This window comes from Candida metapsilosis (assembly GCF_017655625.1).
Source record: "Candida metapsilosis strain BP57 chromosome Unknown scaffold1, whole genome shotgun sequence".
Taxonomy (NCBI): Eukaryota; Fungi; Ascomycota; class Pichiomycetes; order Serinales; family Debaryomycetaceae; genus Lodderomyces; species Lodderomyces metapsilosis.
The window spans coordinates 1402563-1425624 of NW_027138159.1; the positions used below are offsets into that span (position 1 = coordinate 1402563).

At 36.4% G+C, this 23062-nt stretch overlaps 10 protein-coding genes across 10 annotated transcripts; 6 read left to right on the top strand and 4 right to left on the bottom strand. All coding sequences in view use genetic code 12, as the record gives it.

Moving 5' to 3' along the window:
* Window positions 1-295: 295 nt before the first annotated feature.
* PGA45 (Pga45p) lies at window positions 296-1984 on the bottom strand (the record flags this gene model as incomplete). The annotated part of the gene is made up of 1 exon (XM_067694991.1): window positions 296-1984. One exon carries the CDS (start codon window positions 1982-1984, stop codon window positions 296-298), a length of 1689 nt encoding a protein of 562 aa, XP_067550633.1.
* Window positions 1985-3783: 1799 nt separating this feature from the next.
* Window positions 3784-5016, top strand: I9W82_000609 (uncharacterized protein; the record flags this gene model as incomplete). Its single annotated transcript, XM_067694992.1, has 1 exon — window positions 3784-5016. The coding sequence occupies one exon, from the start codon at window positions 3784-3786 to the stop codon at window positions 5014-5016; it is 1233 nt and encodes a 410-aa protein (XP_067550634.1).
* A 479-nt stretch (window positions 5017-5495) lies between these two features.
* Window positions 5496-6770, top strand: I9W82_000610 (uncharacterized protein; the record flags this gene model as incomplete). The annotated part of the gene is made up of 1 exon (XM_067694994.1): window positions 5496-6770. The coding sequence occupies one exon, from the start codon at window positions 5496-5498 to the stop codon at window positions 6768-6770; it is 1275 nt and encodes a 424-aa protein (XP_067550635.1).
* A 55-nt stretch (window positions 6771-6825) lies between these two features.
* On the bottom strand, window positions 6826-7956 carry BUD16 (putative pyridoxal kinase; the record flags this gene model as incomplete). The annotated part of the gene is made up of 1 exon (XM_067694995.1): window positions 6826-7956. One exon carries the CDS (start codon window positions 7954-7956, stop codon window positions 6826-6828), a length of 1131 nt encoding a protein of 376 aa, XP_067550636.1.
* Window positions 7957-10352: 2396 nt separating this feature from the next.
* HAC1 (transcription factor) lies at window positions 10353-11489 on the top strand (the record flags this gene model as incomplete). The annotated part of the gene is made up of 1 exon (XM_067694996.1): window positions 10353-11489. The coding sequence occupies one exon, from the start codon at window positions 10353-10355 to the stop codon at window positions 11487-11489; it is 1137 nt and encodes a 378-aa protein (XP_067550637.1).
* Window positions 11490-12843: 1354 nt separating this feature from the next.
* I9W82_000613 (uncharacterized protein) lies at window positions 12844-13617 on the bottom strand (the record flags this gene model as incomplete). Its single annotated transcript, XM_067694997.1, has 1 exon — window positions 12844-13617. The coding sequence occupies one exon, from the start codon at window positions 13615-13617 to the stop codon at window positions 12844-12846; it is 774 nt and encodes a 257-aa protein (XP_067550638.1).
* Window positions 13618-13789: 172 nt separating this feature from the next.
* On the top strand, window positions 13790-15541 carry NPL4 (Npl4p; the record flags this gene model as incomplete). Its single annotated transcript, XM_067694998.1, has 1 exon — window positions 13790-15541. The coding sequence occupies one exon, from the start codon at window positions 13790-13792 to the stop codon at window positions 15539-15541; it is 1752 nt and encodes a 583-aa protein (XP_067550639.1).
* Window positions 15542-15725: 184 nt separating this feature from the next.
* Window positions 15726-16400, bottom strand: I9W82_000615 (uncharacterized protein; the record flags this gene model as incomplete). Its single annotated transcript, XM_067694999.1, has 1 exon — window positions 15726-16400. One exon carries the CDS (start codon window positions 16398-16400, stop codon window positions 15726-15728), a length of 675 nt encoding a protein of 224 aa, XP_067550640.1.
* A 1107-nt stretch (window positions 16401-17507) lies between these two features.
* On the top strand, window positions 17508-19613 carry MSI3 (adenyl-nucleotide exchange factor; the record flags this gene model as incomplete). Its single annotated transcript, XM_067695000.1, has 1 exon — window positions 17508-19613. The coding sequence occupies one exon, from the start codon at window positions 17508-17510 to the stop codon at window positions 19611-19613; it is 2106 nt and encodes a 701-aa protein (XP_067550641.1).
* Window positions 19614-20176: 563 nt separating this feature from the next.
* I9W82_000617 (serine/threonine protein kinase) lies at window positions 20177-22819 on the top strand (the record flags this gene model as incomplete). The annotated part of the gene is made up of 1 exon (XM_067695001.1): window positions 20177-22819. One exon carries the CDS (start codon window positions 20177-20179, stop codon window positions 22817-22819), a length of 2643 nt encoding a protein of 880 aa, XP_067550642.1.
* Window positions 22820-23062: the final 243 nt, after the last annotated feature.

Below are 23062 nucleotides of genomic sequence, written 5' to 3' on the forward strand. Positions count from 1 at the left end.
ACCTTCTTCTACGTAACTATGCCTATAATGAAAAGATGTACTGAAAATTTGGTATTAAACTGTATAGTTATAAAATAGAAAGACAACTGTGACTGCACAGTGTAGTCAATCAAGAAATTTTGAAAGGAAATGAAAAGAAAAGCAACGTGTAAATATAAATAACGAAACAATCGACTATTATGCACATGACGTTTGTTGTGGATATACTCACTAAGTGTGAGGTATTTTGAAATCTGCAATGCTAGCTTCATCTTTTTTGATTGTGTTGTCTTGCAATATAGGCAGAATCCTAGTTTTAAAAGGCAAAGATACCAACGAGTAAAACAGCTTGGGTGAAGAATAATGCCTTCATTGTCAAAGCATTGCCAGTTGATGCATCATTGGAACTCTTTGCTGAACGAGAAACAGCACTGTTGGTAGGTGAGACACTGGCAACAACGCTGGTTTCCAATTTCTTTTCATCTTTCGCACTGGAAGTTGCAGAGGCACTGACAGAAACGACTTCCTTCTTAGCAGTTGATGATGTAGCTTGGGTGGTCGAGCTGCTGGCACTGCTGCTGCTTGAGTTACCAAAAATATAGCTGTTCAATCTAGCAAACAAACCAGTAGCTTCAATATCGCCAATAAGTGATTGAATAGCACCAGAATATTTACCCAAAGTACCTGAAAGTGCACTTGAGTTACCACTCAATAAGCTGCCCACAGCACCAACAATTGTAGATGGATCACCCAAAACTGTATCAACAAGACTGGTTACATTTACTCCACTCAAATCAATGTTGATAGTACCAGAAGACATCAATGAATCAGCAATTGCTGCAGTCATGTTGAGATAAGCATCATCAGACAAAAACCTCTTGACAAAGTAAACAGCAAAACCAGTATCGTTTAAAGCATTCAAAACATCGTCTGCTACTGTACCAACAATGTTTGATCCCAAAACTGCACCAGCAGCATTTTCAACAAAAGAACCCAAACTTCCACTGTATTCACTTGAGCTAACTGAAGTGGAAGAAGAGGCCGTGACCACTGCACGTGATGATGATGACGAAGAAGAAGCATTGGCAGACTTTGAAACCGATGATAAAGCTGTAGATGCAGCGGAGCCCAATGCAGACAAAGCTGATGATGCAGATGCCGATTGTCTTGAGTTTGCAGATGTTGCACTTTGAGAAGCAGAACTTGATGATTGTGTTTGAGCAACTTGGGAGTTCAAATTCATGAGTGACGAAAAGATGTTTGGATCAATTGTGTAGCCTCCAGATGAGCTTGAAGAAGTTGTTGATTCAGAACCTGTATTGTCAGCAGCTTTAAGCAAGCTCAGCCACAAGTTTATATCAGCTTGATTGACAGTTCCTCTTTTGAACATATATTCTCTCTTTTGGAAAACCGTGGTAAAAATGTACAACAACAAATCTCTTTGTGACCACACAACTCTACTGACGATATCAGCTAATCTTGGTCTGAAGCTGGAATCTAATAAAAGACCATCGGCTAAAGAAGTAACCAATCCACTATCCATGACTGCGTTGTAAACAGCAGTGTAATTGACATATTTAGTCAATGAAGCCAATGGACTGTTTCCACTCAAAATATCAGCAACATTGATGGTGATATTCATACCACCAAGTAAAGATGAAGTCAAGTTAGCCAAGTACTCAACTCTGTCTGGATTATCAGCAATAGAATCCAACAAGTCCCAAATGATGCCTGATGAGTTGAGTTTTTCAATAACAAAGTTGATTGTGTTTTGAAGATCGTCATTATTATCGTCTCTCTTTGCAAGTAAATCTTCGTTGCTAAACATATCTATCAAGTCATAGTATAAGCTAGCATCATCTGAATTCCAGTGTGACTCAATAAGTTGGTCCATTTCTTCTCTAATGGAAAGCTCCGAACCTTGTGGGATTGGTGACATTGGTATACATTGCACCAATGACGTGAATAGGCAGAATAATATGATAAATATGTTTGTTAGGTACATTGTTGTTGGTTTGTAGTGAAGATCTGATATGAAGCCAAGCTGATAATTCTGTGTTCTTCTTCTTCTTTTTCAATCGAGGTGGTACTCTTTGCAAATCAATAACCAGCTAAATGAACCCAAAAAGTAAACGAATGGATATAATCCTATAAGGAAAGGAAAAGAAAAAAAAAAAAAAGTGGATTAAAAAAGTTGATAAAACTTGAAAGCTTAAAAAAAGAAAAAGGTTTGCATTCGAGATAAAATATTGGTCCTGTGACTTCCTTTTTTAAAGTAAGGTATAAGGAAATCAGGAACCTTTCGAAGGGATTACCGTATTAGGGAGGAGAGCAGTGATTACAATGTAAACATAAATGAACTACTTTCTTGGTTATTGTGTCTATTGTGTCATTAGTTGGATTCAGCGTGGAGTCACAACTGTCGGGTTTTAGATTATAACCAGATTTGGTTATGAAATTGAAGTTTCCAGCTTTGTGCGTATAGGAGATTTGAGAAAATCTGGATGCAATGATTTGACTTGCCTAATTAGGAAAGTACAGCTTTGATATTGTGTATGCAGTATTATATACAGGAATGACAGATGATTCTATTTTTGCAACCGAATTTATAAAATCACGTGCATACACAGATTGAAGTGGGAAAGTAGAAAAAATGGCTAGGTATTTCATAGTAATACGTCCTTACAGAGACTAAGATTGAGGTAGCATGATGCCAATATATTGAGATATCATTAGATATGTGTGGAAAGAAATAATACAGTGGTGTCACTTTCTCTCTCTCTCTCTGTATGCGAGTGTGTCATTGAAGGAGAAAAAAGAAAAAAAAATTAAAAATTAAAAAATTAAAAATTGAAAAAAAAAGATTTCCTAATTGGGAAATACAAACGCTACCATACAATCATCCAGTAAAGTTTGGAGAGAGCAGGTACAGATTTTTCAACAACATTTATATTACAGTATCAAGGTATGACAAAGTTCAAATAGAAAATGACAGCTCAGTTGAAGTGTTTCACCACATGTGGAAAAGTTGAGTTTTTACGTTTCAAGAAGAAGAAAATAAGTAATGAAACGTGTGAAAGGTGTGATGTGCTATTACGGAAAAAGGTTGTATAATTCATCACTCGTTAATAACATAATATATAGTGCTGTTATATCCGCACTTTGCTTTTGGTTCGTCTCTCCCATTGCATTCCCATTCTACCGCCGTACGACCCAAAAAAAGAAATAAAAAGTAAGTAAGTAATATATATGTAACATAGTATATACTATTGTGTAATATTAATTTATTTCTTTTTTTGGGGAATAAAAAACAGAAAGACATTCAGCGCTTATTGCACAATACCAAATAATAACAACAACAATAATAATATATCACTCTACTAAAAAGAGGAGTAATTGAAAACTAATAAACCCTTGTATATTTCCTTCAAATCACAAGAGGAAAGAAACGCAAAAAAAAAGAACAGAAAAGAAAAGAAAAGAGGGAAAAGTCAAGTAACTTTTTATTTTAATTTCACTTCAGGAACTTTTACTCAATACTTTTTCTTCCTTTCTTTCTTCCAACGACAACACTACAAATACCCAAAGGTTCACATACCCACCTTCCCATACTATTCGCTTTTTATTCGTTCATTCAAAGGGAGTTCATTTAACTAAGTCTAAGATCAAAACACTCATCTTCAACTACTACTACTACTACTACTACTTCTACTACACAACAGATATCTTTACATCTTGTTGAGTCATTTCTTTGAAGGTCTATACACAGTCACCTCTACAACAACCACTACAGTTTCTACCCCCATGAGGTTAACTTCACTTATACCAGCAGCACTTGTTTGCTGTTCGCAACTAGTTCACAGTTTTGATTTCCTGCAATACGATCATATTCTCGATGAAATAGCTTCATTGGGTTCAGCAGACGAGTACGACTCCACTATAGACAAGAGAGATGATGGCAACTTGACATACAATCAAGCTGCTGTTGACCAATACGTTCACCTTTTCCAATCTGTTGAACAATCTGGTTTAATTCCCAGCATACTTGAGGAAATAACAAATAACCAAACACAAATTGATAATTTAGTCAATTATATTGAATTGTTGTTATCGGGAGATATGGGCAGTGAAAATAGTACTATCAATCTTAATGGAATAAGTATTGATCTTAACTTGACTCAAATTATGAATACTGTCCAACAGTCGGGAATAATTCCATCCACTTATGAACAATTATTGGGAAACAAGACCAACAATCAAAAAGTGGCTGATTTTGCTGGTGGTGCATTATCATCACCAAATAATGTGTGGATTGGTTGGCTATTGACCGATATTGGAGGTGGTGCGTCATTGACAGTTCCTTTCCTCGCCGACGTGATTATGAATACTACATCGAAAGCCAATACCAATGACACTAATAAATCTCAAATCAAGGTTCCAAAAACACCTCCGTTGGCTGAAGATTTGGGATTGAATTCTTATGGATTCAAAACTAAAGCAACTTCCGAAGATGTGGTTGATGAAGACAATAAAAACAAAGATGAAGTGGTTTATCTTGACTTGGATAAAGAAGAGATTAAAAGAGTGAAAAGAATGGAAGAGTACTTGATGTCAAAGAGAGCATCTGATGTTGATGATAGATACTCGGGCTCATTGAGTCAATTCTTGAACAATGCCATCAACACAGTTGTGAATTCTCAATTGGTTTCTTCAAATATTAATGATATAATAGTGGCTTTGAACCAATCAAATATCATCACCCCCATTGTGCTTGAAATTCTCGACAATAACAATTTAAGTAAATTGGTTAACCCTATTGTGAAGACATTGTATGAACATGGTGCTTTCAACAGTCTACCACTAAATTTTTACTTTATCTATGCCAAGGAGAGAGGTCTTTTGGCTGATGGGTTACAATTCATCTTGACTGATCCATTTTACTCTCCACCTATTGCTAGATTGTTGAAGAGAATGGAAGATATTGGAACGTTCCAGTACTTACAAGATAACATGTATGGACCTCATAAGAGGGAATAGACAAGTTAGAAAGAGAGCTAGAGGATGCTTTGTCCATGTCACCTTTTTTTCTTGAAAATATAAACCAATTGCAGTTGAAGCATTTACCACCCCCTTTTCATTTCTTCATTACGTGGTTATAATTTTATAGTTTATGTATACTTTTTATTTAACAAAAAGCAAAGTAACTAATTCATGTAAGATCGTTCCCAGCATATCGAAAAAGAAAAAAGTGTAATCTCAGAAAACATCTCAAACTAGAGCCAAAAACAGATACCTTGACTCAAAATGTAAACGATTGCAATCGTATGGCCATATTTTGCCTTTTCATCACCTGTGACTGCTCAAATAGTTCTAGTATTTGTGGAAGTTGCTGTCTCGTAAAAGTGCTGATTGTGTTTTCGCTAAGAGAATATTTTACTTTGTGTCAGGACAGACGACCTCTTTGGTGTTTCCTCAAGAAATCCTTTACTGCTCTTCATAACATAATATCCCCAAGAATGTATCCTGATTATACTCAGCCCTCTGAAATCTCCCATAAAATGGATCTTTCCGACTTACCAGTTGAATTACTCGTCAAAGTCCTCCCCATTGAGAAAAATCTACTCCATTTCCCCAAAGAAACCATTATTCCATGGTTGAATTTATTACCACAAGTAAAACTGTTTAGAATTTTGGGAAACAGTGGGGTTGGATACAAGAGATTGCAAGGGGAAACTATAGAAGATAAAATTGTTAAAGGTCAATTGTTGCCTAAATATGGGAGATGTGTTAAAACTACGCAAGAATGTGTTGCAAAAGCCAATGAATTATTTCAAGATCGAATTTTTATCAAAACTGGAGGTGTTGCCTATGGTAGAGATTATAGAAAGTTCGTTATTTTTGAGTTTGATATTGTTGGACATTTGATAAGGCGTTATGGAAGGTTTCTGAGTAGTCTCCTACTATGGATGGATGATAGTAGTTACCAAAAGACCTATCTAGTCAATCCTTATTTGCTCGTTCTTGGAACAAAAACTATTCTTCTTGATCCTAGAAGACTCAATGTATTCCCCAGTAAGGTGAACTTTATTGATTCTTGGCTTGCAAGAGATTGTCATTTGACTATGGATATATTGGATGACTCTTGCTCGAGATTTAGAAACCTCGTTGAGTTGGAACTTAATATGGCTGTTGACATTTTCATCAAAATGAGGAGTTACAAGTCATTTTTAGAGCCTATTGCACCGAGGAGATTGACGTTATATTTCAATGCAGTAAGGAAGAACTTGGCAAATAAAGATGAGAAAAGTAGAGCTCCAATTGATTTTCCTATAGACTGGGTACTCGAATTATGTATTGTTGGAGAAGTTGAGCAGTTTAGTTTGCATTATTTTGATCGTCTAACTACAATTATTGGCTTGGGACAATTACTTCAGAGGATGCCATTTCTTAAAAATCTTTGTCTAAGTTTTGGTAAATTACACTATGACAAAATTCCCAAAATGTTGTTAAATCAGAAACATGATGTTTATATGGATGTGATGGTTGATAAAGCATTCTTCTACAATCTGTTTGATTATGACAAGTCATTTTGGAAAATTAAGATTGAACAAACGGTTGTTTTTGTTTCTCGGACTTGGCGGCATGTCCGTGGTCAACCACTTTCTAAATGGTGCAGCAGCATTCCTTTCCGTGGAACATATCGAAGTATCAGATATAAAGCCACGAAAAGAAAAGTTGAAAAATCCAAAATCAGCAAATTCCCTGGCACAATAATAGAGCATATAAGTTAGACCCTTTTGCGTTGGCATGAGAATTGCATCAGTTTAGCATTGTCTATGATTATATCTACTCTATAAAAGTCATCTCTTTAAACTCTCCATCACCGTTGTAATTGTAAAACTCCTTTGCTTGAATAACTTTCAATTCAAAATACTTCATCGTTTCACCATCATTGATCTTGCCCACAATTGCATCTTCCTTGTGTTGAGATGCTTCACTTGCACCCTTCTCAACACCATTCTTATTGTTCAAAACGGCAGTTTGTGCTTGTTGCATACCTAATTTATGTGTAAGTTTCAACGTTTTGGCCATTATTGTCAATACTTGATTGACTGATTTGGATAATCGATTCAAGTCATCATCAGTATCAGATCCCACGTTATTAGCTACAAATTTGTCTAATAGCAACGCTGAAAACAAGTCACCGACACCAGTAAAGTACGACTTGATTGTTGGTATTTGAAACATCCTCATTTGAGCATCACTTGATGGGTGAGATTTTGTTGAAATGACACAATATATATAATCTTCTCCCTCACCAGCTCCGTCAGCCAGCTGCAGATTAATCACCTGAGCATCAACCGATGTGATTACAACATATGGAATATGACATTTGTCATGCAAGTACATGATTGCATCTTTAATTGATTCACGATTGGTGATTTTGTTATCAACGAGTAATTCCAATTCAAATTGATTAGGCGTAATTATATCAACAACGTCACTGTGGATTAGCCTGCGATATTCATCAACACATGATTGGTCAACGTACATGTAGTTGTTATCTCCCATCACTGGATCCATCAAGTAAATCAAAGACGAAGCTACATTGCCATCCAAATGAGCAGCTCCTCCGTTACTCTCATGTCCATCTTGTTTCAACTTTCGCGTCTTATCCTTCATGGCAACAATATACTCCCTAATACACAGTATCAACTCTGCATTAGGCACATAACCCGTAATAACAGCACCATACTCAATTTGCAACTGATTAATCAATTGATCCATAATCAGCTTCAATTCATCACGACCCAACTTCAGTCCTGTGAAATGGCCATATCCCGTATGATTTGAAAAATGGACCGTGTTGATATTATCTACTTCCCAGCCTTGTGTTTGTAGTGGGAAGATGGCCGCTCGACCTCCGACGTAGCCATGTACAACGTGTGATTGGATCGATAGCACTGATTTCATCATTGCGGGAAACCGTGGCAGTGGGGAAGTAGTAGGTTTGACTGCTAGTTGTGTAGGTAGGTAGTATGTATATACCTATGATGGGAATACAGCTGTGGGTTTTGGAGATTCTTACTTTTGATGCAAGATAATGGAGTCATAAATTTTCCCCATCACCAAATCTGAAAGAAAAAAAAGAAAATTAAGCGCATTTTCTCCATCAAGAGTCAAAATTCTTTTTCTTTGGCTTATGCGTATATACTGTAATGACGGGTTCTTTGATAGGATTTACTAACTGTAATCATCACTCAATTGGGTAGCCTACAGAGCTAAACATGTACAGAATGGAGATTTCCCCTTTTCCAATTTGGTAGTAAATAGTGGTTTTTTTTTATCTTTGCAACTACATCGAGAATCGAATTTACTTTTTTTTTGCATCAATATTAAATAAAAATGTTCTTGTAAGCGACAAATGATTGATTGAAATTAGTGTTGATTTGCAATGTGCTCCAAAAACTTTGTCTATAAAAGTGGAGCGATAGAACAGAGCAAGCACTTCTTAATGGGCTAATCCAAAGTAAACTAATATAGAGATGTATTATATTTTACGATTCCGACGTACGATTAATTACAAACACCCCCTTTTGAAAAAGGAAATTGCATTAACCGTTTTGCAGGTTCAATTATCATCAGTTTTCTAACATATTAAACGAGGGATTAATATTAGCTCATCTTGATTCAATTCCGGTAAAAGCAAAAGAAGAAAAAATTTGACCAGAAAAGGGTATGAAAGAAAAGGGTTCTTTGGATTAAATTTTAGTTTATGCGATGTAATTAGAAGAGATGGAATGTGGTGGACGATATCGTACGGTAATTCAAAGGGGATTTTTTTTTAGACTTTCATTGACTAAGGGACTGCACTAGTGTAGAGTGCTGTGTCGTAGCTAACTCTAAAAGCAAGAAGAATGTCTGTAGGAAGAGGGAGTGGTGAGTCGAGGAATTGTATTTCTAGGGTATTTCTTCAATTCACAGACACAGGTTTACAAGGTAGACCATTCAAAAACGAAAAGTGTAATTCTGCGATTTTTAGCTGAATTCAGAATCCTTGTCAATCCATATAGGCTATTGTTTAGTACATGCATGTACAAACTTGCCTTTAAAAACTACAAACAATTGGAAGAAGACGCGGTACATGGAAAGTAGTGTCGATTCCAAGACGACCGTTTTATTTTCAGACGCGTTAGAGTAGGAAGTTGATCCATTTTCTTTTTTTCTTTTTTTTTCGTGTTTCAACATGTATTAGACTGCCTCAAACAGAGTTGGAAAAAAACACTTCCTTTCTTCTTACTCAAACTGTGAGTATTAAAGTTTCAGGAGTGAACGACTAAGGTCATTCGCTAGTCTTTGCCCAATTTTCCTTTGAGTTGTATTTTATTGATTTTTGTTCCATTTCCCAAAAATCTAGAATTGGGGAAAGGAGTTTTTTTTTTTTTTCCTTTAGTGTTTTGAAATTTTGCACGTGCATCAAAACACAATTAGAAGTAAAGTTAAGCCCTTCTTCTATCTTCCACAAAAGAATGGTATTTTTAGTTAATGCGTTTATGTAACATGCAATTAATGACAGAAAAGGAATGTTAGACCATATAAAGATGCCGAAAGTGTGGGACGATTATGTTACTAAAGGAATTAATCGTGTAATAATAATATGATGTGCGTACTGTAGAAGGAGGTGTAACTAAAGATAGGGGAAAAGGGATAGAGAAACGTATGTAACGAAAACGAGTAGCAAAACATTTGGTTTGTGTGTATAACACCCTCCTTTCCAAATTCAATTGACTTTGAAGTGAGCAGATTTCTCTGTAGTAGTATTTGCAACTGGTACTGTTTGTTATTTAGTCTATTAGTAGGAAAATCTCTAACATAATATTAGCTTTTAGTAGATGTAGCATAACAAAAATAAGCTTTGTATCATGTTCCATTTTGATGATGTTTTCCTAAGAACAACTCCTTTTTATTTGAAACAAACAATCAATCAAACAAACAAATAAAGACTACCAATCACACTCCCCTTTGTTAAAACAAACAAACAAATATGGAGCAGTTAACTCCTTGTTGGTTGGGTGGCAAATGATTATATATATAAGTATTTACACGACCAAAAATAAAAATAAAAATAATAAAAATAAATTACAAACACAAACACAAACTGTAAGAGTGGGCTATGTTTTTTTATTTCTTTAGTAAAAGTAGTGTACACTGTAACAAAAATAATATATATATATTTTTAATTACGACACAACAGATCAACAAAAAAAAAAAAAAATATATAAAAAGAGGACAACAAATCAAATAAAAATTACCAAATTACAATTTACAATTTTGTTTTTACAACCAAATTAACACACACACATACACATAATATGTTAGACATAGATACCACTGTTAATACCACATCATCATCACATCTTAATAATAATACAACCAACGATGTTACAACTTCAATACTAGATACAACAACAACTACAACTACACCTATTATTACTACTACAAGTACTGTTGCTACTGCTTCTACATTACCACCAAGAAAGAGAGCTAAAACTCAAGAAGAGAAAGAACAACGCAAGATTGAACGTATTTTAAGAAATAGAAGAGCAGCTCATGCTTCAAGAGAAAAGAAGAGAAGACACGTTGAATATCTTGAAGTTTATGTGGTTAAATTGGAGGAAAGTTTACAAAAATTAACTTCTGGTTACCAACAATTGTTGGAAAAGATGCCCATTCAAGATCAAATATCAATTGAAGAATTGGGATTGGAAGATGTATCTGAGTTGAAGAATCAAATCCATTCCAATTTGAATGGATCAAGAAGAGGTGGAAGTAATCGAAAGGGAGGAGATCATACGGAAGTGGATGAGGAAGATGATGACGAGGATGATCACGAACATGAAGATTTACACAAACATGAAGAATCCTCTCCATCTGATGTACAGGTAAAAGTCCAACCATCTGAATCACAACTACCATCTAAGAAGAGAAAATATTGTTCCAGGAAGGAAAAGGCTAGCCCCACTACAGCAGTCACTCCTCCATCATCAACTAGAAACTCCTCTATCACCTCTTCACCTGATGTTCATGTCAAAAGTGAAGTAGAAGAAGAAGAAGACCGAGAACAATGTCAAGAAAACAACAACTCACTACAACCTATGAATGATAAAACTTTTTACAATTACTTATCACCAATAAGTATACATTCATCAGCTAGCTCACCAATGGATTTCACATTGAATAGTAAATCAGATTTCAATGATTTCATATTTGGTGAAGTTAAAACTAAAGATTCAATTGAAAACACCTCACATGAAACACTCAAAGATGTACCATCACAACAACAATCAACTACCGAAGTTAGCACTCAAGAATCAAACTTGTCATTATATGAACTGGGGCAAAATTCAGCAGTAATTTTGTCAATTGAAGAAGAAAAGCAACAACCTCAACGCACACTAGTGGAAATATTGGAAAAGGAAAATAATTTACGTCTGGCTATTTCGGTATGAAGAAAGATGCAGTTAATAATTTTAGGGAGAAAGGAAAGGATTGCAGTTCTCTGCTTGTCAGGATAATAATACCATAACTGCTTTTCAATTTGTCGATGTCACCTGCATATCAGGAGATGTGTCAACTCGCAATGGACGAGAGAAGGAAGTATATTAATTTGGAGCAGCTTGTGCCGGGTGGTCAACTGTCTTGAAATTAATATACGTGGAAAATGCCTTCTCTCGAACTGAGTTTGACTGCTTCTATATGTGAATCAAAGTGACACGATACAAATTGATCATACAAAGCGTTATGTCTGTTATTACTGATTTATAGCATTGAAGTAACTGTTTTCCATGACCAACCTAGATGAAGACAGAGTACTTTATCACCCGAACCATTTTTTTCTTAATTTTCCACGTTATGTTTCTACTTATGCTGAGGAGAATAATCCTTGCTTTTACTTTTCTTTATATATGGTCTGCAGCACCATTTCAGGACTTGTTTGATTTTGAGTTGCAACAACACGAACAGATGGAGTTGATTACAGAGGGACAAATGTTTGATGACATGTTGGGAGAATATTTGAATTTTTAGAAGAAGAAGATGGGCGTTGTTTGATTTATGATTGATATTCAGTTGATTTATTGGTTTTTTTTGGGTTTAATAATAATAATGGTTCAGTTTGTTTTCAGGTAGATGTGAAGAGTGAGTGGATATATTGTCATTACTCATACACATTACCGTTGCTTAATAATAATGTTTGAAATTCAGATAATTTGTACACTAGGATTTGATGTTGATATAAAAACTACAAAATACGAAAAAAAAATAAAAAAATACAAAATACTCCAAAAAAAAACGAGCTATGTTTTTGGTTAAATTTTGGAGGATATTTGGTGGTTTAAATTTGGTTTCATTTGGTAACAAGGAATAGCACAAAGAGAAGTTGATTTGACACTGCATACAGAATTTGAGTGGAAACTTGCCCTTTCGGTTTGATTCAATAGTTGATTGGTTGCTGCTCTAGCTGCATTATATCTTTTTGAAGTGAGTTTAATTGGCGCCCATTTTATTATCGGTTTGCGACGATTTCTCATGGATGAAAGCACCTAGCACAAAGAGTGAGAGACTATCACTTTGAAAGGACTTTGACGGGTTATACACTTAGCTAATGCAAAACGACTTACATTTGGTTGTTCGATAGCGGTATCTTGCTGTTCACTTGGGTTGAAGCTGGTCTATAAATCAAACACCAAGTTTTGTGTTTCTTTACACTTATAAATAGGAAGGTAATTAGAATCTGAATTATACAAATTAATTAAGCAAAATCTGAGATTGACTGTCGTAGAATAGACTTCGTGAGATTCTTGATTAAAATACATAGACCTTTATGCAAGTTGCAAAATGGCCAATAATCTGTTTTCCATTGAATATGTGTCTCTTCTGCCGACTCGTGACATTAGTTGCCCCAGCTTCTTCCATCTCTCTGTCAACTATCTCACCGGTATCACCAATAACCGCATCATTCTCAATAACGGATTCACCATCTTCTTCATCCTCAAGCGGAGAAGGACTCAGTGCACCATTATCCAAAAGTCGATCAACAACAACTAAATTAAACCCACAATCTCGTAGGTACTTTCTGGCCTCATCATACTCAACCAATCCTAATTTATATCGAACTTGAAACAAGACATCTACTGGTACGACGATTTTCAAATTATCAATTTTGAATTCATTGGTTTTGAAGTAATTTTCATTCTTGCTTCCTGGTTCACCAAAAAATTGTCCTCTTTTACTCTCTTGTTGTTCTTGTTCTTCTTCTTCTTGGTCATGTGGTTGATGATTGTGGAGATCATAGAATAGTAAATTTTTGAGCCGTGGAGAAATTGCATTTACGATGTGTTCAATTTGTGAGTTGTTCAATTTGGCTTGGTTGATGTTGTGGATTGTTATTGGAGATTTCTCATTGATTGATAGGGATGTAGTAGTTGTAGAAGTAGCTGATGATGATGATGATGATGTATTTTGTGGATTGGATGATGATGATGTAGTTGTTGGATCAGTGGGGATGTTTTTGATGAAAATCTTTAGTGGAATTGCCACTTCTTTTGTTAGACTTATGAATGTGATTTGAGTTGGCATTTGTGGTTGAATGGGAGCAAACACGAATAGGTGTAGTTTGTTGTACCCGATTACAGTGTATGGTCTGCCCGGGTTGCGCTGCTTTAACGTGTTTCTCATTTTTATAATTGTGGCAAAAAAATAAAATTATTCAGAAACCCCGTTCTTTTTACCACTGACCTACTCATCGACTATGTCTATTATACTTCGATTTAGATCCAAAGATGGAATGTTTCGTATCAACACTGATACCTCATCTTTATTCCAATCAGTAGTTGATCAATTATCAAGTAAAGTTCCCAGTGGCATCGATATCAATGAAGTGACTGTGTCAGACAAACCAACTGGAAATGGTTCAGAAGCTAAGCTTGGCTCTTTACTAGACAAACTGGTTTCTGAATTGGATTTTAGAAATGGTGATCTTTTATACATCAACTATGGGGATGCTCTACCTACGCCATCAGCTTCAACTCAAGGTGGTTCGGCTCCAATCAACTCAGTAAAGAGTAACACTACCACGGCATCGTCAACAAGTGTTCCAATTAACAAATCATCAGGACATGGTCCGCTAAGTGTTGAGCAATTACCAGTTGACAACGAGTTAGACAAGTTGGATGGAATGATTCAGCGTCCAATTTCATCAATGTGTCGTCATGGATCAAAAGGAATGTGTGAATATTGTTCCCCATTATCACCATGGGACGAATCATATAGGAAAGAACATAGTATCAAACATATTTCCTATCACGCGTATTTGAATCAACAAATGGCGAAATTTAATAAAAAGGAATTGGCGTCTTCATATATAGCGCCATTGGAGAATCCAAATTATGCAATAAACTTGTCTTGTAACGAAGGCCATCAGCCTTATCCAAGAGGTATCTGTTCGAAATGCCAACCACCACCAATAACATTACAATTGCAAAAGTTTAGAATGATTGATCATTTGGAGTATGCTAACCATTCGATCTTGAATGATTTCATCAATGTATGGAGAGTTTCTGGTGTTCAACGTTTTGGTTACTTGTATGGAAGATATGAAAAGTTTGACAAAGTGCCAATGGGTATAAAAGCCGTTGTTGAAGCGATTGTTGAACCACCTCAGCTGGACGAATTGGATGGGATTACATTACTGGAATGGCCAGAAGAACAATTAGTTGATGAAATTGCTGCTAAATTGGGCATTTACAAAGTGGGGATAGTTTTCACTGATTTAACTGATCTGGGTCGAAATGATGGAACTGTTTTATGCAAAAGACACAAGGATAGTTACTTTTTAACTAATTCGGAGATCTTGATGGCGGCTAAGTTTCAAATTGCCAACCCTAACTCAACAAAGTATAGTAGCACTGGACAGTTCTCTTCCAAATTTGTAACGTGTGTTATTTCAGGTGGATTACAAGGTGAAATTGAACCAAGATCATATCAAGTGAGTACCGGTGGTGAAGCTTTAGTTAAAGCGGATTTGATTACTGGTTCCACTCAACCATCACAAGTGTATGTCAATGAAAGCAATGACGTCCGGTATGTGCCAGATATTCAGTACCTGAAAATCAATGAATACGGATTAGAAGTGAAGACCAATGCAAAACCTACTTTCCCAGGTGAATTTCTTTTGGTATCATTGACTGATTCTTTCCCATTGGACCCACATCCAATGTTTACCACTACACCAGGATATGTGATTGAAAATCGAGATTTCCTTGGTGATGTTAACCATGATTTCCAAAATTTATCTACATTGGATAAATTCTTGAAGCAGCATGGTTCTGATTTATTTGATTTCCATTTGATAATTTATATTATTAAATTGAGGATTTTGAGCCAGGATGAATGTGAATTGTTGATCAAGTATGTTAAAGGTAGAGAAGAACAGGATTATTTGCAGTTGATTGGTAGTGGGGGATGGATGTCGTTGTTGACTATATTGGAACATAGTACATAGGCAGGAGGAGTAGGGGGAGTTTATTATACTATGTAGATAGGTGTGAATAAGTATAGGACTTGCTTAGACCATAAGAATGTAGAGCACAACTACATATAGAGGCTTCATATATACAGGGGACATAATCACATCAATTGACTTTCTCTCTTTACATATCTACAAACAAAAATCCTTTTAAGAAGCCTTAGTTAAACTTCTTTTCCCTTGACTCTCTAACTTCCTTCTTTCTACTCTCCAATTCATCCCTGCTAGCATTATAATGTACATTAGTCTCTTGATTCATTGGATTTTCACTCAGTTTTTGAAACTCCTTAAACACAAGATTCTTAATCTGTTGTAATCTCAAACCAGGATTCTCCTTTCTAATTTCAGGTAATCTTCTCTCTTCATAAGCATTATAAGCAGCTTTAACTCTTCGTTCAGGATGACGATCAATATCTTTATTAGAAACACCAGAATCTTTACCAGTTAAAGCCAATGCCGCCAATGCATTGTCTAAACCAGAAGCACTAAGTTCAGGCGTATCTTTATTGAAATCAAGAAAATCATCAATTTTACCCGTACGTTTAGCAGCTACTTTATCAGCACCACGTTGTTTCGACTTGGTTGGTTTGGAAGGCAAGCTAGCTTCTTCAGCAGCAAGAAGCAAGTCACGTTCTTGCTTTTTACGAGCTGCTTCTTCCTTTTTGAATTGTTCTTCTTCCTTCTTTTTGTTGCCCTTTTTGGAACCAACTTCCCATTCGGCTGCTTCTTCTTGTTCAAGTTTGTTTAGTTGTTCTTGTTTCTTTTTGTTGGCTTGTTCGGCTTTACGGGCGTTTCCAGCTGCCTTTTTGGAATTTTCTCCAGTCTTTTTAGCCATTGAGTTGTGAAATGAAGTGGTGTAAATGCTGTTGGCAAAATGAATGTGAACGTTTAATTTTTTTCTTTTTTTTGATTCTTTGTTGTTCATACAAAATGCGAGTATGGAAAAGGTGGGTGCAAAACCACCATCATCGACAGGAAAAGAGACAACTTACTTCCTCCTCAGGTGATAATTCTATATACTAAATTAGTAGATATTTTACTAGCTGTGCGCTACAGTCATTACAATTCTCTTCCGACATGGAACTTTCAAGTGTGAATACATACGGAAATATCGAGAAACAGGCACCTCTGAGGTAACATATAAGTAGATACAACATCAAGACAACGTATAAGAAGATAGTTCATTAACTGGTACAGATCAAGAAGAGGAAACGAGACTAATGCTTGAAGTGTTTATAAACTTTGATTTTACTCTTCACGATAGCACACACAGTTGTTCCCTACCCATTATCAGACAGATTAGTGAAAGCCATTGTAAGTGAAGCTTGCTACGAGACAGTGATGTCGAACTCGGATCTTTTTTGATATGTTAGGTTTATGGTGCAAAAGATTGGATACCCCGGAGTTATTAGTGCGAGTGCACGTGCACATGCAGATCTACATCGTTCATTGGTTTCACATGCTTCATTTGTTCCTGTGCTGCCTTTTCTTTTTCTGGGCCAAGTGTGAATCTCCTCAGTCGGGACTCCTCTGTCTCAATCACAATTCACCCAAAGTGGATGTACTAAGTAAGAAAGTGGTATGTGTGCTTTGTGTGTAGAATGGTTAAGAATGTATTAGAATGTTAAAGAATTGTATAGAATGTATTGGTAAAAGTACACTACCCAGCTTATGCTACCACGTAGGCCAAGAAAGTTTCTTTTTTTCGCACACAAACAAACTTCTCATCTCTACTATTGTATGAGAGACATTCAAAATGTCACAACGAAGAAGTTTTTCAATTCCACATTTCCTTCTAGGCTCAAGTCAAACAAAAACTTTTTCTGACTTTTGATACATATATTTATAAAGAAAACCTTTTTCTTATATTTGTAAAGAAGAGGATTATTAAAATAAGAAATCAATTCAAAAGGATTACAATTGAAAGAACTATTATAAAGAAATGTCTGTTCCATTTGGTGTTGATTTAGGTAACAACAATACTGTTATTGCTTGTGCCAAAAATAGAGGTATTGACATCGTTGTCAATGAAGTATCAAACCGTTCTACTCCATCATTGGTTGGATTTGGCCCCAAATCTAGATACTTGGGAGAAACTGCCAAAAACCAACAAACTTCAAACATCAAAAACACAGTTGAGAATTTGAAAAGAATTGTTGGATTGCCACACAATCATCCAGATTTCAAGATCGAACAAGAATTTTTTACTGTTCCATTAGTTCAAAACAAATCTGACCATGGTGTTTCAGCCAAAGTTAAATATTTGGGTAAAGATCATGAATTTACTGCTACTCAATTATTAGCCATGTATTTGGACAAGATTAAGGACACTGCACTTAAGGAAACCAAGGGTAACATCAACGATATTTGTTTGTCTGTCCCAGGATGGTACACTGAGAAACAACGTCGTGCTGCTGCTGACGCTTGTAGGATTGCTGGTTTGAACCCAGTCCGTATTGTCAATGAAATGACTGCTGCTGCTGTTGGATACGGTGTTTTCAAAGCCGCTGACTTGCCAGAAGATGAATACAAAAAAGTTGCATTTGTCGACGTTGGACACAGTTCTTACCAAGTTTCCATTGCTGCTGTTAAAAGAGGTGAATTGAAAATTTTGGGTGCTGCTTATGATAAACACTTTGGTGGTAGAAACTTCGACCATGCAATTGCTCAACACTTTGCTGATGAATTCAAAGGTAAATACAAGATTGATGTTAGAGAGAACCCAAAGGCTTACTACAGAGTCTTGACTGCAGCTGAGAAATTAAAGAAAGTTTTGAGTGCCAACACCCAAGCCCCATTTAATATTGAAAGTGTTATGAATGATGTTGATGTTTCCTCATCTTTAACTAGAGAAGATTTGGAAAACTTGGTTAAGCCATTGTTGGAAAGAATCCATGTTCCAATTGAAGCTGCTTTGAAGGATGCTGGTTTGAAGTCAGAAGACTTGGACTCAGTTGAAGTTATTGGTGGTTCTTCAAGAATTCCAACAGTAAAGAGCAAGATTTCTGAAATTTTTGGCAAGCCATTGTCATTCACTTTGAACCAAGATGAAGCAATTGCTAAAGGTAATGCTTACATTTGTGCTTGCCACTCACCAACTGTCAGAGTAAGACCGTTCAAATTTGAAGACTACAACCAATATACCGTTTCATACTTCTGGGATAAAGAAGACAATGAAGACGAAGACCACTTGGAAGTTTTCCCAAAGGGTGGTTTGTTCCCAAGCACAAAGCTTATCACATTGTACAGAAAGGGACCATCTTTTGAAGTTGAAGCTAAATACACCAAGCCTCAAGAATTGCCAAAGGGAACTGAGCACTTTGTTGCTAAATGGAAGATCGGTAATGTTGTTCCAAGTGAGGGCGAATCTTCAATTGCTGTTAAGTTGAAGTTGAGAAACGATCCATCTGGATTCTACACTATTGAATCAGCTCACACTGTTGAAGAACAAATAGTCAAAGAATTGGTTGAACCAACCGAAGGTGAAAAAGGTGAAGATGACGATGAAGATGAACAACCAGCTGAACCACAATACAAAGAAGTGAAGAAATTGGTCAAGAAGAATGATTGTTCTATTGAAGTTGATTGTGCTGCATTACCAGAAGCTCAATTACAAAAATTCATTGAAGAGGAAGGTCAAATGCTCGCAGAAGATAAATTGGTTGCTGATACTGAAGAAAGAAAGAATCAATTAGAAGAATACATCTATGAATTGAGAGGCAAATTAGATGACCAATACAAGGAATTCGCCAAGAAGGAAGAAGTTGAGAAATTGACTGGCTTATTACAAAAGGCAGAAGATTGGTTGTACGACGATGGATACGATGCCAGTAAAGCCAAGTATATTGCCAAGTATGAAGAATTGGCTTCAATTGGTAATGTCATCAGAGGTAGATACTTGGCTAAGGAACAAGAAAAGAAGGAGCAATTTAGACAAAAGCAAGAGGCAGCTCAAGCTCAAGCTATGGCTGAAAAGATGGCTAATGCTAGAAAGGAAAACAAGAGCGACGACAAGAAGGATGCCGAAGGCGATACCAAAATGGATTGAATACGAGGCAAGTTGAAGAAGGTGAAAAGAGGATGGAGAAATACAAAAAATTCATAAAGCTTTCTATTGTTGTATTGCGTATATAGTGGAATTTTATAAACTTGATATACATAAGGGGGCGTGTTCCCTAATTTATAAAGAGAATAAAGAGTTTGCAATTGTAGAAGAGTTTAGAATGTATGTCGTGAATTCAATGTCTTGTTTTTCTAACTGACGACACTGGTAAATTTAAAATTTTTCCTGTAAAGAAACCCACATGCTAAATATAACCATCATCATCTTTTATCTATACACTTATTTACTAGACGGTTACACTTACAACGCTGGCTTTTTAAGATTATCAGAGCTGTAATTAGTCCAATAGACAAGCTCAGAAGTGTTTAGAACTCAATCAACCAGCTTCGAAGCCCTGGCAGACTTCTTTACAACACACACACACACTCACACTCACACACAGTGTGCTTGCAATACACTTCCATACATTTACCTATCAATTTGAGGCTTTACACTAACAAATAAGTTACCTTTCACTACCTTCAATCAACTCCTCGAGCAATCATTTCATGCCAAATACTAAATCAAAGCTTTCATTAGCTATACAACAGGCAGATAATTCTGCATCCAAACAGGACCAGCCTCAGGACTTGCAACATTACCATCACCAACCTCTACACTCGAGCCAGATTTATCATCATCAGCAGCACCAGCAACCATCGACCTCACAGCATGGCTCGCTTGAGGCATTTGAACCTAGCAGTTTCAACGATAACGCTTCTAAAAAGCGACATCATTTACGAACAAAGAGTGGTGGATCAGTACAAAGCAGCAACAATAGCAAGATCGGCAGCCACTATAATAACTCTAATGTCGATATAACGAGCAATGCAAACACCGCCTTTGCCGAAAGTCAAAATGGCCATAGCTTCAAACCAATTCCAAGTCCTTCTTTACTTCCTAATTTAATACAGCACAGTTCACCTTATGTATCAACGACTGCATCTTCTGCCAAACATTTCAAGCCAGAGTTATCGCCGTTAAAGACTACATTTGATGAAGAGAAGCGGCACTCAATAATAGAATCCCAATTGGAAGAGTACGACGATGATGGTTTCGAATGGGATGAATCTCAACAAAGAGATGATGCCGAGTACGAACTTGAGGTCAAGTCTTCAAAGAGTCATTATCTTTTACATCAGAAGTATAGTCAGGGAAAAGATCTCGACCAAAAGAAAAAGAGGAGGAAAGATGGATCGCACAGTACGCTCGAGGGAACCGAAGCAGAGAGCAAAGCTGACATAGGGAAACAAGAGCATCACGAACAGCGAGAACAAGGAAATGATCACAATGAAGATAATGATGATGAGAGTGATGACGAAGATGAAGAAGATGAAGAGGCACCAGTAAATCCCGCAGAAGAAGAGGATCTAAAAGATTACGTTCCTGGAGGTTATCATCCATGTTACATTGGAGAAGACTACAAGAACGGAAAATACACATTGGTACGAAAATTGGGGTGGGGCCATTTCTCAACAGTATGGCTCGCAAGAGATAACGACAAGCAGTGCCATGTAGCAGTTAAAGTGGTTCGTTCAGCAAAACACTATACTGAAACTGCGATTGATGAAATAAAATTGTTGGATAAAGTGACGACTTCCGATATTCAACATCCAGGTCACCAACATGTGATTCAGTTGTTGGACACCTTTACACATAAAGGTCCCAATGGAATCCACGTGGTTATGGTGTTTGAAGTATTGGGTGAAAATTTATTGGGCTTGATTCGTCGGTACAAACATAGAGGTATTCCTATTGTATTTGTCAAACAAATTGCTAAACAATTATTATCAGCTTTGGATTTCTTGCATAGAAAATGTGGAGTTATTCATACTGATTTGAAACCAGAAAATGTCTTGATTGAAATTGGTGACGTTGAGCAGATTGTTCGCATGGTTGAACAAGAGAATAAAGACCGTAAATTACAGCGCAAATTGCTGAAGTCGTCCAAAACTTCAACGGCAAACAGTTCATATGGTAACATCAAGGAATCAGAACTGCATATCCATCGTGCCAATCACAAAATGTCGTCATCAGTCGCATCACCAACAAATCAAATTGTGTCACCATCATTAGGTAGATCAGGAAGAAGATCACGCAGACAAACTTTGATAACAGGGTCACAACCATTACCATCCCCATTGAGAGCATTTAATAAATCGTTTACAAACATTTACGGATTTTCAACAACAACCAATACTCCTATAAAAAGTTTTTCCATCAATAATTCAGCTGCAAACACCTCCGCCAGTACAAACTCACCTATTCAATTATCGAGCACTGCTGAGAGACATGATGAAGACCACGACCATGATAATGATATTGATCACGATGGAACTTTGAACAATTCATTAAGTTCAATGTCAATCTCAAACTCAAATAGCTACCAGCCAGTTAACGTTAACCCAATGCAAATTCCTAACGATTCAAATTATCGTCTTGATGACTCTTCGACAAACTTTGATGATGTGATTAACGAAGACGAATTGATTTCAGTCAAGATTGCTGATTTGGGTAATGCATGCTGGACAAACCATCATTTCACCGATGAGATTCAAACACGTCAATACCGAGCACCCGAAGTTTTAATTGGATATCATTGGGGATGTTCAAGTGATTTATGGTCTTTTGCTGCTCTTATATTTGAATTACTCACTGGTGATTATTTATTTGACCCAAGGGATGGAAAATCTTACTCCAAGGATGACGATCACATAGCGCAAATTATTGAATTATTGGGGCCTTTCCCACGCATGATGATTAAAGAAAGTTTTTACGGACGTGATTTTTTCAATTCACGATTTGAAATGAGGCGTATACTGAAGTTGAAGCCATGGGGATTGAAAGATGTTCTTGTTGAGAAATATAAATTTTCAATTAGTGACTCGATTGAAATTGCTGATTTCTTGTTGCCGATGTTACAAGTACAGCCTGAAGAAAGAGCTGATGCTGGTGGAATGATTAATCATCCTTGGTTGAGAGATGCTTTGGCATTGGAGAATGTGGTATTGGAGAGACCAGTTGGTGGAAGTGGGGAGGACATACCTGGATGGTCGAAAGAATTGCCTCCTCCTCCGCCACCGCCTCCATCTGGACAAGGCTCTTCAAAGAGTTCATTGGCAAATATCAAACAAAAGTATCAATATCGGTGAAGTTGTGTAATCACATTCGTTTGATCGCTTTTTCCAGTTTATTGTAATTGTATTATACAGTATTTATTTGCATCTTTAGTTAATAGAATATACGTTGTAATTGTATACGAGGGAAAGTCTAGGATAGAAGGAGGATCACAGTATATAGGTTCTGTATTTGGTAGTGCACCTCGAAACAAAACTTTTGTGTCTCCGTTGGCCGACAATTTTCCAATCATTGCCAAAAAAGAACCACAACTACCA